This window comes from Oncorhynchus clarkii, chromosome 11 (genome assembly GCF_045791955.1).
Source record: "Oncorhynchus clarkii lewisi isolate Uvic-CL-2024 chromosome 11, UVic_Ocla_1.0, whole genome shotgun sequence".
Classification (NCBI taxonomy): Eukaryota; Metazoa; Chordata; class Actinopteri; order Salmoniformes; family Salmonidae; genus Oncorhynchus; species Oncorhynchus clarkii.
The window spans coordinates 17,948,024-17,959,564 of NC_092157.1; the positions used below are offsets into that span (position 1 = coordinate 17,948,024).

The 11,541-nt window shown below is 42.6% G+C and overlaps 1 protein-coding gene across 2 annotated transcripts; it reads left to right on the forward strand.

Annotated features, from left to right (window-relative positions):
- Positions 1-3,809: 3,809 nt before the first annotated feature.
- Positions 3,810-11,530, forward strand: LOC139420660 (G protein-coupled receptor 141). 2 transcript variants are annotated; one of them, XM_071170873.1, is made up of 3 exons: positions 3,810-3,918; positions 7,811-8,213; positions 10,713-11,530. In XM_071170873.1, exons 2-3 carry the CDS (start codon positions 7,846-7,848, stop codon positions 11,239-11,241), a joined length of 897 nt encoding a protein of 298 aa, XP_071026974.1. In that variant the 5' UTR covers positions 3,810-3,918; positions 7,811-7,845; the 3' UTR covers positions 11,242-11,530. The 2 variants fall into 2 exon arrangements, with proteins under 2 accessions (XP_071026974.1, XP_071026975.1); XM_071170874.1 differs by having other exon boundaries at positions 3,881-3,918; positions 7,816-8,213.
- Positions 11,531-11,541: the final 11 nt, after the last annotated feature.

Consider the following 11,541-nt stretch of genomic DNA (forward strand, 5'->3'; position numbering starts at 1 on the left):
GGTCACAGTGGTGAGAGGTGGTGTGCTTTATTTGTTTTTTGACACCAGGTATGCTGTTCACTTGCGCTATATAAGATGGAAGGGAGTTCCATGCACTCATGGCTCTTTAATAGTGTACATTGCCTTGAATATGTTCTGGGGACTGTGAAAAGACCCCTGGTGGCATGTCTGGTGGGGTAAGTGTATGTGTCAGTGCTGTGTGTAAGTTGACTACACAAACAATTAGGAATTTCCAATACATTAATGTTACTTATAAAACAAGAAGAGACACAGTCATTCTTTCCTCAACTCAAAGACTGGCATGCATAGTATTTATATTAGCCCTCTGATTACAATGAACAGGAAGACGTGCTGCTCTGTTCTGGACGAGCTGCAGCTTAACTAGGTCTTTGCAGCACTTGGCCATATGACTGGACAATCATCACGATAAGATAAAACTAGAGCCTACTGAGTTGAATTTGTCTTTCTGCCCATTTCATTTAAAGTACTCAAGTTTTTTCCATCATTCTTTATATCACTGATCTTGGCTTCATAATACAGTTTATTTTCTTTTTTTGAGTTTAGTCACATAATTTCTCAATTTGCAGTATGTCAGCCAGACCTACAGTGCCTTCGGAAAGTATTCAAACCCCTTGACTTTTTCCACATTTTGTTACGTTACAGCCTTATTCTAAAATTGATTAAATAAATACAAAATCCTCCGCAATCTACACACAATACCCAATAAGCAAAAACAGGTTTTTAGAAATGTTAGCAAATATATATAAAAATAAAACCATAAGTATTCAGACCCTGTGTTATGAGACTCGAAATTGATCTCAGGTGCATCCTGTTTCCATTGGTCATCCTTTAGATGTTTCTACAACTTGATTGGAGTCCACCGGTGGTAAATTCAATTGATTTTGCATGATTTGCAAAGGCACACACCTGTCTATATAAGGTCACACAGCTGACAGTGCATGTCAGAGCAAAAACCAAGCCATGAGGTCAAAGGAATTGTCAAAGGAGTTCCCTAGACAGGATTGTGTCGAGGCACAGATCTGGGGAAGGGTACCAACACATTTCTGCAGCATTGAAGGTCCCCAAGAACACAGTGGCCTCCATCATTCTTAAATGGAAGAAGTTTGGAACTCTTCCTAGAGCTTGCCACCTGGCAAACTGAGCAATCAGGGGAGAAGGGTCTTGGTCAAGGAGGTGACCAAGAACCCGATGGTCACTCTGACAGAGCTCTAGAGTTCCTCTGTGGAGATGGGAGAACCTTCCAGAAGGACAACCATCTCTGCAGCACTTCACCAATTATGGTAGAGTGACCAGATTGAAGCCACTCCTCAGTCAAAGGCACATGACAGCCCGCTTGTAGTTTGCTAAAAGGCACCTAAAGGACACTCAGACCTTAAGAAACAAGATTCTCTGGTCTGATAAAACCAAGATCGAACTCTTTGGCCTGAATGCCAAGCGTCATGTCTGGGGGAAACCTGCATCCATCCCTACAGTGAAGCATGGGGGTGGCAGCAGGGACTGGGAGACTAGTAATGATTGAAGAGAAGATGAACAGAGCAAAGTACAGAGAGATCCTTGATGAAAACCTGCTCCAGAGCGTTCAGGACCTCAGACTGGGGCGAAGGTTCACCTTCCAACAGGACCACGACCCTAAGCACACAACTAAGACAACACAGGAGTGCCTTCGGGACAAGTCTCTGAATGTCCTTGAGTGGCCCCGCCAGAGCCTGGACTTGAACCTGACCGAACATCTCTGAGACCTGAAAATAGCTGTGCAGCAATGCTCCCCATCCAACCTGACAGAGCTTGGGAGGATCTGCAGAGAAGAATGGGAGAAACTCTCCAAATACAGGTGTGCCAAGCTTGTAGCATCATACCCATGAAGTCTCAAGGCTGTAATCGCTGCCAAAGGTGCTTCAACAAAGTACTGCGTAAAGGGTCTGAATACTTATGTAAATGTGATATTTCAGTTGTTGTTTTTTTGCTTTGTCATTATGGAGTAATTGTGTAGATGAGGGAAAAAACGATTTAATTCATTTCAGAATAAAAGCTGTAACCTAACATACTTTCCAAAGGCCCTGTATTAGCCACTCCTTTTGCCCCGTCTCTTTCAGCCATACAGTTTTTCAATTCCTCATCAAGCCATGGAGCCTTAACAGTTCTAACAGTCCGTTTCTTAACAGGTGCATGTTTATCAATAATTGGAAGAAGCAATGTCATAAATTCATGAAGTGCAGCGTCTGCATGCTCCTTATGAATCATATCAGACCAACAAATAGTTTTAACATCATCCACATAAGAGACACAGCAAAATCTTTTGTATGATCTTAAACACTATTTTAGGCCCAGCTTTTGGAACTTTGTCTTTCCTGGATATAGCCACTATATTGTGATCACTGCATCCAATGGGTACGGATACAGCTTTAGAACAAATGTCTATAGTATTAATAAAAATGTGATCAATACATGTGGAGTATCTTGGTTGATTAATATCCCAAACCAGATTACAGGCACTGGTTACAGTGAGAAGCTTCCCCTTGAACCGATGAAAACCAGTAAATATTCAGGTCCCCAAGAAAGTAGACCTCTCTGTTTACATCACACACACTATCAAGCATTTCAAACATACTATCTAGATACGGACTGTTAGCACTTGGTGGCCTATAGCAAAACCCCAAAATAAAAGGCTTTAGATGTGCCATGTGAACCTGCAACCACAACACTTCAATAACACTTGACATAAGAGTGTTGGCGACCGTGTGCCCACTGGAGACGCTTCTTCTTATTTTTAGCTGATAGGAGTGGAACCTGGTGTGGTCGTCTGCTGCAATTGCCCATCTAAGACAAGGATCAACAATTTGTGCGTTCCTAGAAGCCGTTCTGCACACCACTGTTGTACTGCGCCATTATTTGTCTGTTTGTGGCCCGCCTGTTAGCTTGCACGATTCTTGCCATTCTCCTTCAACCTCTTTTGTCAACGAGCTGTTTTCGCCCACAGGACAGCCGCTGACTGGATATTTCTTGTTTGTTGTACCATTCTCTGTAAACCCTCGACACTGTTGTTTGTGAAAAGCCCAGGAGGGTGGCCATTTCTGAGATACTTGATCTGGCACTTGGCACCGATGATCACATTACGCTCAGTCGCTTAGGTCACTAATTTCGCCCATTCTAACGTTCAATCAAACCGCAACTGAATGCCTCAATGCCTGCTTCATATAGCAAGCCATGTGACTCACTGTCTGTAGGACTGATCCAATTTTGTGTACGGGATAGTGTACCTAATAAGATGGCCGGTGAGTTTATATCAGCTCTTTCTGAGAACAATGATGGAGTGATGATTTTGTTTACTGGAAGAAAAGTCTTGGCTAATTTGGCACGTCTGAGAATATCTCTCAATTTTCACCACATCCTGTTTCAGCTCTGTTGAACAGCCTTGTCTCTCACCAGATGGATTACACACTCACACTTCATACACATTCTATTTTATGAGGCTGAATAATGATGTATGGAGCTGCTCACAGCCTTTGTAAACCCTTTAAAAGGCCTATAGAAAGACTTTAATATAGAGTCCCCTCAGAGAAAGACAGGAAGTGTTCTCTCTGTCAGTGTGGGTGCATAGAGCCGGTCAGAGGAAGTTGACAGTTCTGTGGCTGAGCTGCCATATGTGTAATCCCTTCTCGTGAATGTGGTGTTGTGTGCTTCTGACTCTGCAGACAGTATGTAAAAAGGACCTGTCAAACGCACTGTGCTTTTTTACAAATAAAAGTGGGTGGTAAAGCAGCTCTGGTAAGGGTGGTGCATAGGTCTCACTCTCTCTCACACGCATACTGTATGCCCTGACACTCACAAAAACTTCCTGACACTCACACCACCCTGATTTCCTTCTCTGTGGAAAGTTTTTACCTGATCCATCAGAAGGTAGGTCTACAGAATGATTTAATGTTGCTATATATTCTATTGTCATTTTTCAGAACTTAACACTTCTGTAACGACACGAGACTTACGTGATAGATTTTAAGGTTGTGAGGATGATTGTGTTGCACATTGGTTGTTTTCCTAATAGTTGAATTTTCATTCTTTTGTCACTCCCAGTAGATATGGACAGGTACAATCACTCACTGTATTACAATATGTGTCCACTGACAGTATGTATATAATGCAGGGCTGTAGTACCCGAGACCATATTGAGTGTCTCAGTGTTGGATACATTTGTACTCAGTCTTGGACAGTGAGGACTGGTAATTTCTTCCCGAGACCAGCCAAAACCAGCAGAGTAAAAACTCAGAATTATCAGCTTCCTTTCAGTCAGTGCATAAAACTGCTTTGCCAGGCCAAATATATACACTCCTTTCTTGAAACATTAGTATCTTAACAGCCTTTATATCTATTATAGACATGTTTGCGCAGTGCTGAACCTATAGACCTTCAGTGTGTGACTGGTTAGTACAGTGGAGAACCTATTGGACCTTCAGTGTGTGACGGGTTAGTACAGTGGTGAACCTATAGACCTTCAGTGTGTGACTGACAGGTTTGTGATTCTGAAAGGACAGCAACCATAATACCAGCGCACTCATGTAAGAGAGGTCACTTTTTGTAAAACACAAAGGGCCAGTGGTGTAGTGGAGGGTATACACAGGTATACCCACTTTTTTTTCAGCGGGCATTGCTTATACTCACTTCTTAATCCCTACTGTTGAGTATCAAAGTAGTGTAGTGGAGGTATACGACTTATTATTTATGTAGTACAATGGAGAAATCGTGCACAAAGTTGCCAACACAATCGCAAAGCCCGTGAAATATATTCACATGCGCGCCTAGTTACAGCTGAATATCATCTGCAGGCAGCAAGAATGTGCAGCTCTCAACTGGTTTTGGCATGGAGCAGCTCACAGAATAACGACATCGGTAGCCCGGTGGATAGGAAAGATGTTTCAACGTATGATATCTACCAGTAAATGTTCATGTTAACTAAGGCAACAATGGGTGTGTAAACCAGGTATTGAAAAGTTTAGTCCGAAGTGTTGGTTAGTAGGCTACTTGTGATGTGCAATTGTCATCATGCCTGTTTGTATCAAGGGGCATGGGTGGACACACCCTGACAGGCCAACCCAACCAGATTGATGTGGTTTAAGCATTGTTGTGGACTTAGACCATCAAATGTGTGTTTTTTCCTATAACAAAGTGTCATTTTGAGAGTGAAAATCTGAAAAATGTATAGGAAAACTCACAAAGAAATATACAAAACATGGGATTTTTCCACACAGGGAACCTTTCCTTCGCTGGGTGGGCAGTTTGGGAACTTTTTGACAAAATTAGACTATACCACCTTCTCCAGGCATCAATGCATAGGGCCGATGGAAAGACAGCAGTCACGCACAGCATGATGTTAAAGGATAAGCAGTGCATAAACTCTGACATAATAAGCCAGTAGGTTTCAATCATAAAAAGACAAAAAAAACAACCATTGAGCATTTCCTAATCGAAATGTACAACTATCACTTCCCATTGCAAAAACATTTCACATTTAGTACAAAGTAACCAATGACGTAAAGTTTAAAGTGGAACTGACAGCGGACATGAAACAGACAATCATAATATCAGTCAAAAATATTAAATTCCCAGTTTATCCTACAAAACCAACTTTATAAAAGGTTTTAAAAATAGGTTATATTTGAGTCAACATTCCATGACATACACTAAGGCATTGTTGGCAGAATAGATGGATGCAGTTCAATGCATGATTAATATAATTCACCAATACATTTCTTGGTAGTCCAACAAATATTGCTATCAGGTTGTTAATCACAGCTGGCCTGATACATTGTTTGCTGCCTCCATTCGGGATGCACTGTTTCAGTTTCAATGATTCAATACTCTGGACAAAAACAGACGAATGTAACTAAGGATGGGAATGTCAATACAATCAAACTAGCAAGGGCAATGATCACAAGTCAGTCATAACGTAGCTAATAGGCTAGCACATCTATTTATGTAGCAAGCTAAAAACACAGAGCCTAACCTTAGCTAGATCTAGCTAGCTGCTAGGAGGATGTCATGTCATGTCATTGGAGGAATGGGTGATTGACTGATGTTTTCCCCTCATATAGTTTTTCAGTGGCTATACACAGCTTTAGATGCAGGTGTCATTTGGTTAGCTAGCAAGAACATGAACGATTGTTGTCCAGTTAGCATATCTCTTGCGTTCGCAAATTCACTCTGTCTATCTACTCCGATTTCAGAGCACTCTCGTCTGAGTGTGCCAGAGAACAGAATAACTGATGAATTTACGAATGTGCAACACCCGCTGAATATGACCGGTGTCAGTAAACGTAGGCAAAAAAATGTAATAGTTAGTCACGAACACTAGATAACATGCTCTGCTACTTCACAATGCTGTCTGTGTGGGTGGACCAATTCAGTTTGTCTGTGATGTGTACGCCGAGGAACTTAAAACTTACTACCCTCTCCACTGCTGTTTCATCGATGTGGATAGGGGGGTGTTCCCTCTGCTGTTTCCTGAAGTCCACAATCATCTCCTTAGTTTTGTTGACGTTGAGTGTGAGGTTATTTTCCTGACACCACACTCCGAGGGCCCTCACCTCCTCCCTGTAGGCCGTCTCATCGTTGTTGGTAATCAAGCCTACCACTGTTGTGTCGTCCGCAAACTTGATGATTGAGTTGGAGGCGTGCGTGGCCACGCAGTCGTGGGTGAACAGGGAGTACAGGAGAGGGCTCAGAACGCACCCTTGTGGGGCCCCAGTGTTGAGGATCAGCGGGGTGGAGATGTTGTTACCTACCCTCACCACCTGGGGGCGGCCCGTCTGGAAGTCCAGTACCCAGTTGCACAGGGCGGGGTCGAGACCCAGGGTCTCGAGCTTGATGACGAGTTTGGAGGGTACTAGGGTGTTAAATGCTGAGCTGTAGTCGATGAACAGCATTCTCACATAGGTATTCCTCTTGTCCAGATGGGTTAGGGCAGTGTGGTTGTGATTGCGTCGTCTGTGGACCTATTTGGGCAGTAAGCAAATTGGAGTGGGTCTAGGGTGTCAGGTAGGGTGGAGGTGATATGGTCCTTGACTAGTCTCTCAAAGCACTTCACGATGACGGAAGTGAGTGCTACGGGGCGGTAGTCGTTTAGCTCAGTTACCTTCGCTTTCTTGGGAACAGGGACAATGGTGGCCCTCTTGAAGCATGTGGGAACAGCAGACTGGGATAAGGATTGATTGAATATGTCTGTAAACACACCAGTCAGCTGGTCTGCGCATGCTCTGAGGATGCGGCTGTAAAGTAACATATTTGCAGAAATCCATTCAGGTGTATTTTGCGGCTTTTGACTAATGCGTTCTAATGATCTAAAGTCACGCTGTTGTAACCAACTGTAAACACACAGTCCAGTTCAAAGTGAATGATGGTGGGCCTGTGTTGCAAATGGCTTGTTTGTATAAAGGTCTACTGTAGCTCTGATAATACTTATTTTTATTTTTATAATACTTATTTTTTCCACCATAATTTGCAAATAAATTCATTAAAAATCTTACAATGTGATTTTCTGGATTTTTTTTCTCATTTTGTCTGTCATAGTTGAAGTGTACCTATGATGAAAATTACAGGCCTCTCTCATCTTTTTAAGTTGGAGAACTTGCACAATTGGTGGCTGACTAAATACTTTTTTGCCCCACTGTATCATGTCAATACCTACAATAATGATATTGTGTGGTTGGTTGTTTACCCTCCTAATTTGAATTGATAAGAGTGTCTGCTTTACTGCATTCTGTTCTCTCTCTCTCTCTCGCTTCTCCCCATCCCCCAGCGAAGTTGGCGTCTCTGGTTCCCTCTAACTCTACCATGTCCGACAAGCTGGAAACCCTGTCCATCCTCAAACGTCTTACCCTGTTGTCCATCTATAGCCTGGTCCTGGTCATTGGGGTCATCGGGTTGGCCCTGATGATCCACATCCTCCAATCCAACATGCGATCAGTCATCACCATCGCTATGCTCAACCTCACCCTGGCCCACTTCCTGTTCCTACTCACCGTACCCTTCAGGATCTACTACTATGCTGCTGGTTACTGGATGTTGGGGGAGATGCTGTGTAAGGTGGTCAGTGCCATGATCCACGTGCACATGTACATGGCTTTTGTTTTCTATGTGGTCATCCTCGTCATACGACTGCTGGGGTTCCATAGCAAGAAGGATCGCTACGAGTTCTACAGGTAGTGAAGTTAACTACGTTCTACAAATACTTAACTGTGTCCTACAGGTAGTTCATTTAACTGTGTTCTACAGGTAGTTAACCATGTTCTACAGGTAGTCAACCTCATTGTAAAGGTAGTTAACCGTGTTCTACAGGTAGTTAACCCTCTGTGTTCTACAGGTAGTTAATTTAACTGTGTTCTACAGGTAGTTAACCATGTTCTACAGGTAGTCAACCACGTTGTAAAGGTAGTTAACCGTGTTCTACAGGTAGTTAACCCTCTGTGTTCTATAGGTAGTTAACTCTCCGTGTTCTACAGGTAGTTAACCCTCTGTGTTCTACAGGTAGTTAACCCTCTGTGTTCTACAGGTAGTTAACCCACTGTGTTCTACAGGTAGTTAACCCTCTGTGTTCTACAGGTAGTTAACCCTCTGTGTTCTACAGGTAGTTAACCCTCTGTGTTCTATAGGTAGTTAACTACCTGTAATTAACCGTGTTCTACAGGTAATTAACTTAACCGTGGTCTACAGGTAATTAACTTAACCGTGGTCTACAGGTAGTTAACTTAACCGTGGTCTACAGGTAGTTAACAGCCTGTGGTCTACAGGTAGTTAACAGCCTGTGGTCTACAGGTAATTAACTTAACCGTGGTCTACAGGTAATTAACTTAACCGTGGTCTACAGGTAATTAACCGTGGTCTACAGGTAGTTAACTTAACCGTGGTCTACAGGTAGTTAACTTAACCGTGGTCTACAGGTAATTAACCGTGTTCTACAGGTAATTAACTTAACCGTGGTCTACAGGTAATTAACCGTGTTCTACAGTTAATTAACTTAACCGTGTTCTACAGGTAATTAACCGTGTTCTACAGGTAATTAACTTAACCGTGGTCTACAGGTAGTTAACTTAACCGTGGTCTACAGGTAATTAACCGTGTTCTACAGGTAATTAACTTAACCGTGGTCTACAGGTAATTAACTTAACCGTGGTCTACAGGTAGTTAACTTAACCGTGGTCTACAGGTAGTTAACTTAACCGTGGTCTACAGGTAATTAACCGTGGTCTACAGGTAGTTAACTTAACCGTGGTCTATAGGTAATTAACTTAACCGTGGTCTACAGGTAGTTAACTTAACCGTGGTCTACAGGTAATTAACCGTGGTCTACAGGTAATTAACTTAACCGTGGTCTACAGGTAGTTAACTTAACCGTGGTCTACAGGTAGTTAACTTAACCGTGGTCTACAGGTAATTAACTTAACCGTGGTCTACAGGTAGTTAACAGCCTGTGGTCTACAGGTAGTTAACAGCCTGTGGTCTACAGGTAGTTAACAGCCTGTGGTCTACAGGTAGTTAACAGCCTGTGGTCTACAGGTAGTTAACAGCCTGTGGTCTACAGGTAGTTAACAGCCTGTGGTCTACAGGTAGTTAACAGCCTGTGGTCTACAGGTAATTAACTTAACCGTGGTCTACAGGTAATTAACTTAACCGTGGTCTACAGGTAATTAACCGTGTTCTACAGGTAGTTAACTTAACCGTGGTCTACAGGTAATTAACTTAACCGTGTTCTACAGGTAATTAACTTAACCGTGGTCTACAGGTAATTAACTTAACCGTGGTCTACAGGTAGTTAACTTAACCGTGGTCTACAGGTAATTAACTTAACCGTGGTCTACAGGTAATTAACTTAACCGTGGTCTACAGGTAATTAACTTAACCGTGGTCTACAGGTAATTAACTTAACCGTGGTCTACAGGTAATTAACTTAACCGTGGTCTACAGGTAGTTAACAGCCTGTGGTCTACAGGTAGTTAACAGCCTGTGGTCTACAGGTAATTAACTTAACCGTGGTCTACAGGTAATTAACTTAACCGTGGTCTACAGGTAATTAACCGTGGTCTACAGGTAGTTAACTTAACCGTGGTCTACAGGTAGTTAACAGCCTGTGGTCTACAGGTAATTAACTTAACCGTGGTCTACAGGTAATTAACTTAACCGTGGTCTACAGGTAGTTAACTTAACCGTGGTCTACAGGTAATTAACCGTGGTCTACAGGTAGTTAACAGCCTGTGGTCTACAGGTAATTAACTTAACCGTGGTCTACAGGTAGTTAACAGCCTGTGGTCTACAGGTAGTTAACTTAACCATGGTCTACAGGTAATTAACCGTGTTCTACAGGTAGTTAACAGTGTGTTCCACAGGCCATATAGCACAAATATTATATTGTATATTGGCCATATACCACAAACCCCTGAGATGCCTTACTGCTATTATAAACTGTTTACCAATGTAATTAGAGCAGTAAAAATAAATGTTTCGTCATACTCGTGGTATATGGTTGGATATACCACAGCTGTCAGCCAATCAGAATTCAGGGCTTGAACCACCCAGTTTATAATGGTAGTTAACTATGTTGTAGAGGTAGAGAGGTGTCTCTCAATGTGTGTCATGGCATGGGGGATGGGAAAGGCAAATATCTGTTTCTCACAAAATCACTAAGGGTCTCCTCTCTTCTCCAGGAAGTTGCATGCTTTTGGCGCCAGTGTGGCAGTGTGGACAGTGATGTTTGTGGTCATCCCCCCCATCCTTTATTACAACTACGGCAAGGACGTCCACGATAACACCACCAACAACAAGACAAACACAATGTCCAACAATTATTCCCACTGTTTCCAGTTCGGCAACCACCTGAAAAAACACATTGTTGCCAAGGTGCTGAACTACATCATGAGCTCTGTGATCATCATTGTGGCCTGTGTGCTGACGGCACTGCAGTGTCATGTCATGGTCCTTCTGACCAGGAAGTATGGGCGAGACTGCATGTCTCACCAGGAGTTCTGTGCTCAGCTGAAGAGCCTGTGTTTTGCTTTGGTGCTGCTTGTGTGTTTTGTCCCCTATCACGTGTTCAGGATGTACTACCTGGGACACCTTGAGCTGCAGAACATTAACGAGGTATTCCTCAGTCTCACTGCCTTCAGCTGTTTCGACATGCTTACCTTCCTAGGGAGGGGACACTGCTATATGTGTAACAGAGCACGGACTGTGTGACTTCTTCTCACACAAACTCAGAGCCGAAACCTTGCTGTAAGAGCGTTTCCTTTTTAAACAGTACTTTAGCGCCATCTGCTGCTTATTCATATAGCTACGCAAGAGAGTATGTATACTATAGACTTCACTATAATTTATTTATAATCTTATTGGAATTTAAAATAACTTGTGCCAATGATGTTTCTCTCTATATGCCGATTTCATTGTTTGCTAAAACTATTTGTAAGGGCGAGATCTGGCTACATATGGTCCAAATATTGTAATAAATAAATACATCGCTAAAATGTTACTGTTCTACTA

Bases quoted from the DNA above. Each gene is read 5' to 3' on its own strand.
- LOC139420660 (XM_071170873.1), top strand. From the start codon at position 7,846: ATGTCCGACAAGCTGGAAACCCTGTCCATCCTCAAACGTCTTACCCTG. The intron at 8,214-10,712 runs GTAGTGAAGTTA...TCTCTTCTCCAG, and splicing joins GATCGCTACGAGTTCTACAG to GAAGTTGCATGCTTTTGGCG.